The 6,890-nt window shown below is 42.0% G+C and overlaps 1 protein-coding gene across 1 annotated transcript in view; it reads right to left on the bottom strand.

Moving 5' to 3' along the window:
- Nucleotides 1-2,054: 2,054 nt before the first annotated feature.
- LOC111152458 (LHFPL tetraspan subfamily member 5) overlaps nucleotides 2,055-6,890 on the bottom strand; it is an 11,712-nt gene continuing 6,876 nt past the window's right edge. Inside the window, exons 3-4 of the mRNA XM_022510951.1 lie at nucleotides 2,317-2,401; nucleotides 2,055-2,088 (exon numbers count right to left, since the gene is read on the bottom strand). Of these exons, the coding sequence (XP_022366659.1) occupies nucleotides 2,055-2,088; nucleotides 2,317-2,401 (119 nt within the window). The remainder of the gene's footprint in view (nucleotides 2,089-2,316; nucleotides 2,402-6,890) is intronic.

Here is a 6,890-nt window from a genome sequence, read left to right as displayed (position 1 = left end):
CCTGTTTGTTTTGGTGTTTGCCACAAGGAGGTATTACCTAAATTGAGTTCCCCTCTGGAGGCTGGCAAAAGATGCACCATTTAGAGTGCCAAATTCAAAGTACTGAGCTTTTTTTTTTTTTTTTTGCAAGAAATATAATCTACTATAACAAATTTCTCAAGCCAGTGCCCAGTTCTTATTGGATCATATAGGGGTCCAAAGGAGAGAAAGTCAGTCTCCTAAGTTTTTAGATCTTGTGTTCACCCAATCTTCATAGGGCTTTCTGATGGATTCAGGTTCTGGTGGCCCCTCCCTTCCTTACCCACCCCAATCACCAATTAAAAAAAAAAAATGTGAGAAAGAAACAGAGGACCCCTAAAACCTCCACCTGAAATGATCTAGCACACTTACAAGCACCTCTCCCCCCCGCCCCACCCTTTTAGAGCTGGGTGGCTGTTTCTAGTGTGCCTTCAAACAAATGTATCCTCAGGCAGGCTGGCTGTGGGAAACTCAGACCTGGGAGGCCCCGAGACGGGGACTCACTCAGCCCTCTCATTTTACAGAGGAGAGGCCTCGAGGGGGTAAAGTGATCGCTGGTGTAAAAGGGATACGAAGAGAACTGGGGCCCCATCAGAAGAGTACCACCCATTTCTCTCCAAATATCTGATGTTGGTCACTGCGGGGCTGCTTGCCCCTGAAAATTTTCTGTATACACGCCATGTTCTAATCCTATAGCAAAAGGCTTCAGAACGTCAGGTCTATAGTACCCAGGAACAGGGAAGCATGGAAGGTACAAGTTTTTGTCTCTGAAGAATTCGATTCCTTAATTTTCCATTGTCAGGGAGACAGGTGACCTGTGGTATTAAAAAAAAAAAAAAATGCAAGAATATAAAATTTGACATTTTTAAAAAAACAGTCAAAACAAAAAAACTTCCCCATGTATGTTCACATGCGCTCTAACAGTTTGCTACTCAAAAGTGCAACCATTATGAGAAGCAGGTTAGAAACACAGGGTTTATGGCCCCACTCGAACTGAATCAGAATCTACATTTTAACAAGATCTCCAGGTGGGTTGTATGCATATTTGAGTTTGAGAATCATCTAGTAAGTATGGAGGGGGTAGTGCTAGCTTATAATTATTCAGAAAAGTACATCTAAGTGGTCAAGGATTGGAAGGTACTTTGCAAAAATTAAAATAGTTGAAATGGAGATAATCCCTCCTCCCCACACAAAGTGCCTGGCCTGCTGGAGGTCCTCAATAAATGGCAGCATTTGGAAGATGATACTATGATGGGCCCTTTTTTTTAATGTGTTCCTTAATATTCTCATCAAATCACATTTTGGAAACTTAAAGACAACAAGGAAATTGATATGTGTGCTTCCTTTTCAACCGACATTAAAACAGGTTACATCATATTTTTCTTTTTGCCTTGGCTATTAGGAAGCATAAAGCTAAATTTAATACTCAATACAGTATTTCTGTTAGCCTAGCTTTCTGGAATATTTGTTTTCCTCTCTGTGACTCTTTTATTTTATTAAGTTTTCTGTTTGTTTCTTACAAATCACTTAAAATCTTTCTGAAAATAAAGGCCAAAATTAGAATGCCAATTTGTAAACAGTCTGTTCTTGTTTGCCAGGATCCAGAAAAGGATGAGTTTATGAAACCACCTCCTATTTTTTTTTTAAGATTTTTATTTATTTATTTGACAGAGATCACAAGTAGGCAGAGAGGCAGGCAGAGAGAGAGGAAGGGAAGCAGGCTCCCCGTTGAGCAGAAAGCCCAATGTGGGGCTCGATCCCAGGACCCTGAGATCATGACCTGAGCCAAAGGCAGAGGCTTTAACCCACTGAGCCACCCAGGCGCCCCACCACCTCCTATTTTAAATATTTCTTCCTGTTCTTTGTCTACTTCTCAAGACAGAAGGAGAACTAGAGGGTCTCAGATGCCAGCTAACTCCTGCCAGAGTCCTTCCTCCTCTCCCAGGCCCCACACCAGCCATGCACCCTGCTGAGTCAATAAGGAAACAGGGAGGCCACAGCCCTTCCAAAGGCACACAGACCACCCAACAATGTGGTTACTCACCAAACTTCAGCTGCTTCAGACTTCCTCTGCAAGGAAAAAGAGAACATTATTTGTTTACAACCACGCCTCCTTTTCAGGATAAGTCCCTACACACTACTCCCTCTCCAAACTAGATCAGATGTCATTTATTCAATCTCAGGAAGGCTTCTTTTTTTCCATAATGCTTCTCAGATTGTAATTCCATATTGCACGTTGTGTCCCCTATCAGATGGCAAGTTCCAATGAGACTTCTTCCCTCACTGCTGTACCCCCACCCCATGCCTAAAGGTGTCGGTGGGCACGTGGGGCCCAGGAGCTGGTACTGAGTGGGTAGATGGATGGTGTAAAAAGTTGGAGATCCTGGAAGGACAAAACGGCAAGAGAACTAATAGTTATTAATCACCTGTATAGCATGCAGGCGCTGTCAGTGCTTTATATGCACTATCTAACCCTTCACACAATCTTTTCATTTTTTTATTCAGCTATAATTCACTAACAAAATTTACTCATTTTAAAGTGTACAGCTTGGGGCTCCTGGGTGGCTCAGTGGGTTAAGCTGCTGCCTTCAGCTCAGGTCATGATCCCAGGGTCCTGGGATCGAGCCCCACATCGGGCTCTCTGCTCCGCAGGGAGCCTGCCCCCACCTCTCTCTCTGCCTGCCTCTCTGCCTACTTGTGATCTGTCTGTCAAATAAATAAATAAAATCTTTAAAAAAAAAAAATGTACAGCTTAGGGGGTGCCTGGGTGTCTCAGTGGGTTAAGCCTCTGCCTTCAGCTCACGTCATCATCTCAGGGTCCTGGGATCCAGACCCACATGGGGCTCTCTGCTCAGCGGGGAGCCTGCTTCCCACGGGCCCCCTCCCCCCGCCTTCCTCTCTGCCTACTTGTGATTTCTCTGTTAAATAAATAAAATAAGTGTACAGGTTGGTCGTTGTCAATATAATCTCTGGGTTGTGCAACCACCACTGCTATCCAATTCTAGGATATTTCCGTCATCCCAAAAAGAAACCCTGTGCCCATTATCACTCTCAATCACCCCTTCTTCACAGCCGCAGGCAACTACTAAAACCTACATTCTGTCTGCATGGATTTGCCTATTCTGAACATTTTATATCATTGGGATCATACAACACATGGTCTTTCGTGCGTGGCTCCTTTCACTTACAGTGTCTTCAAGGTTCATCCCCACGGTAGTAATTCTCAGTACTTCATTCATTTTTAGAGCTGAATATTATTCCTCTGTATGGATATACACAGGTCATCTATCCAAGTCATCATCTGATGCACATTTGGGTCATTTCCACTTTTTGGCAATTATGCTGCTATGAATGTTTGTATACAAGTTGTGCAAGCATATTTTCAGTCTTCTTGCAGACATACCTAGGAATAAATTGCGAGCCACATAGTGGTAACTCTGTGTTTAACCATCTGAGGAGCTGCCCTTCTGTTTTCCACAGCAACTGCACAATTTTGGATTTTCATTAGCAGCATATGAGAGTTCCAGTTTCTCCACGTGCTCACCAACACCTGTTATTGTTCGTTTGTTTGTTTGTTTTTTCAATTTATCCTAGTGGCTGTGAAATAATATTGTGGTTTTGATTTGCATTTTCCTAATGACTAGTGATGATGACGACTATCTTTTCATGGCTTATTGACCATTTGGATATCTGCGGTAGAGAAATGTCTATTCAAAGCCTTTGCCCAGGCGCGCCTGGGTAGGTCAGTGGGTTAAGCATCTGCCTTCTGCTCAGGTCAGGATCTGGGATTCCTGGGACTGAGCCCCACATCAGATTCCTTGCTCAGTGGGAGGCCGGCTTCTCCCTCTCCCTCTGCTTGCTGCTCCCCCTGCCTGCTTGTGATCTCTTTGTAAAATAAGTAAATAAAATCTTAAAAAAAAATCATTTGCCCACTTTAAAAATTGGGTTATCTATATTTTTATTATTTGTTAAGTTGTAGGAGTTTTTAATGTATTCTGGATACTAGAATCATGATTTGCAAATATTTTCTCCCAGTCTTTGCATTATATTTAGACTTTCTTGTTGGTGTCCTTTGAAGCACAGAAGTTTTCAATTTTTTTTTTAAAGATTTTATTTATTTATTTGTCAGAGAGAGAGAGAGGGAGAGAGAGCAAGCACAGGCAGACAGAATGGCAGGCAGAGGCAGAGGGAGAAGCAGGCTCCCTGATGAGCAAGGAGCCCAATGTGGGACTCGATCCCAGGACGCTGGGGTCATGACCTGAGCCAAAGGCAGCTGCTTAACCAACTGAGCCACCCAGGCGTCCCAGAAGTTTTCAATTTTTTATGAAATCCAGTTTATATATATTTTTGCTTTGGTTGCTTATGTATTAGGCATCCCATCTAAGAAACCTCTGCCCAATTCAAAGTTACAAAGATTTATACCTATGTTTTCTTCTAAGATTTTTATAATTTTACATCTTACATTTAGGTCTTTAATCCATTTTGAGTTAGTTTTTGTGTATGATGTGAAGTGAGTAATCCAACTTCATTCTTTTGCTGGTTGTTCCAGCACCATTTATTGAAAAGACTATTCTTTCCCTCCACTGAATGGTCTTGGCACTCTTGTTGAAAATCAGTTTGTGGGGCTCCTGGGTGACTCAGTGGATTAAAGCCTCTACCTTTGGCTCAGGTCATGATCCCAGGGTCCTGGGATGAGCCCTGCATCGGGCTCTCTGCTATGCAGGGAGCCTGCTTCCCTTCCTCTCTCTCTCTCTCTCTCTGCCTGCCTCTCTGCCTACTTGTGATCTCTGTCAAATAAATAAATAAAATCTTTAAAAAAAGAAAAGAAAAGAAAAAATCAGTTTGCAAGAGGGACCTGGGTACCTCAGTCAGTTGAGCTTCTGCCCTCAGCCCAGGTCATGTCCTAGGGTCCTGGGATCGAGCCCTACATCCATTGGGCTTCCTGCTCAACCGAGAGCCTGATTCTCCCTCTTCCTCTGCCCTTTCCCCTCACTTGTGCTCTCTCTCTCTCTCTTTCTCTCAAAATAAATAAAATCTTTAAAAAAAAATCATTTTGCCGTGGATGTTTGGCTTTACTTCTGGACTCTCAATTTTATTCCATTGATCCGTATGTCCATCCTCATGCCAGTACCACACCATCTTGATTACTGTAGCTTTGTAGTAAGTTTCAAATCAGGACATGAATGTCTTCCAATTTTGATCTTCATAATTTGGCTGCTTCTGAGTCCCTTTTATTTCCATATGAAATTTAGAATCAGCTTATCAATCTCTGCAAAAAGCCAGCTGGGATTTTGATGGAGATTGCATTGAATCTGTAGATCAGTTTAGGGAGCATTGCCATCTTAATGTATTAAGTTTTCTGAGTGATGAATATAGATGTTTCCATCTATTTAGGCCTTTGATATCTTTCAACAATGTCTTTTAATTTTCATGTACAAATCTTACACTTCTCATTAAATTTATTTCTACGTATTTTAGTCTTTCTGATGCTATTATAAATGAAACTGTTTTCTTAATATCATTTTCAAATCATTCATTGCTAGTTTATACAAATGCAACAAATTTTTGTATACTGCTTATATCCCGCAACCTCACTGATGTTGTATATTAGCTTTAATAGTTTCTTAGTGGATTATTTAGGATTTTCCATATGCAAAATCATGTCATCTGCTAATACAGACAGTTGTACTTCTTCATCTCCAAACTGGATTTCTTTCCTTTTTTTTTTCTAGCCTAATCACCCTGGCTAAAATCTTCAGTACAATCTTCCGCAGCAGTGACAGGAGAAGACATCCTCATCTTCTTGCTGAGCCTTCTCTTGTTCACGACTTTTTGAAGCAGGTATTTTTTACAAATGAGGAGAAACCGGCCACCTCATCTCCATAAAAATGAGGCTCAGATGAGGAAACTGAGACTCAGAGAAATTGAGTAATCTCTGCAAAGTCACAACTAGATAACAATGGAGCCCAAACTTTATTTTTATTTAAATTCAATTCTCATATAATGTATTATTGATTTTAGTGGTAGAGGTCAGTGATTCATCAGTCCTATATAATACCCAGTGCTCATTACATCACGGGCCCTTCTTAACGTGCATCACCCTGTTACCCCATCCCCCACACCCTCCTCCAGCAACCTTCAGTTTGTTTCTTATGCTTAAGAGTCCCTTATGGTTTGTCAGAGCCCAAATTTTAAACCCAGATCTGACTCCAAAGCCCACACTCAACTCTCTGCCTCCTTAACCCCTCAACAACTATGTACTTGTGCAAGGTTTCATTTCTGCTTTCATTGTTTCGTTCATGCCACACAATAATGGAGGGGACAGAGCAGGAGTTGGTGTCCCCCTTTTCCCCTTGAAGAAAGTGGCCTGGCAGGACTGGGACTCAACCTCTGCTTTCCTGACCAATTCTGTGCTTTGACAGAGGCAATAACTACATCACTGAGTAGTTAGATCTATTCAGAAAGGTTATGTGAGTGTTTTCTAACAGGTAATAAACTAAAAGGATAAACTAAGTCCTCCATGATAGTGAAGGAACTAAAATATGGAGAGGAAAAAGTCTGAAAAGATTGATGGCAAGTGCATGAGATCTGAAAGGAGAAAGACAAGGAAGGAGAAAAGAGTGAACAGACATTATGATTTGTAAAGAAAAGTGTCAAAGGGACAAAACCATCTCTTCATAAGAAACCACTTTAGGGGCGCCTGGGTGGCTCAGTGGGTTAAGCCTCTGCCTTCGGCTCAGCTCATGGTCTCAGGATCCTGGGATTGAGTCCCACATCAGGCTCTCTGCTCTGTGGAGAGCCTGCTTCCCCCTCCCTCTCTGCCTACTTGGGATCTCTCTCTCTCTCTCTCTCTCTCTCTGTCAAATAAATAA

Source organism: Enhydra lutris, unplaced genomic scaffold (genome assembly GCF_002288905.1).
Source record: "Enhydra lutris kenyoni isolate GAN:26980312 unplaced genomic scaffold, ASM228890v2 scaffoldscaffold28, whole genome shotgun sequence".
Classification (NCBI taxonomy): Eukaryota; Metazoa; Chordata; class Mammalia; order Carnivora; family Mustelidae; genus Enhydra; species Enhydra lutris.
The sequence above is the reverse complement of the archived record's forward strand: the minus strand, read 5'-3'. Positions and strand labels throughout refer to the sequence as shown.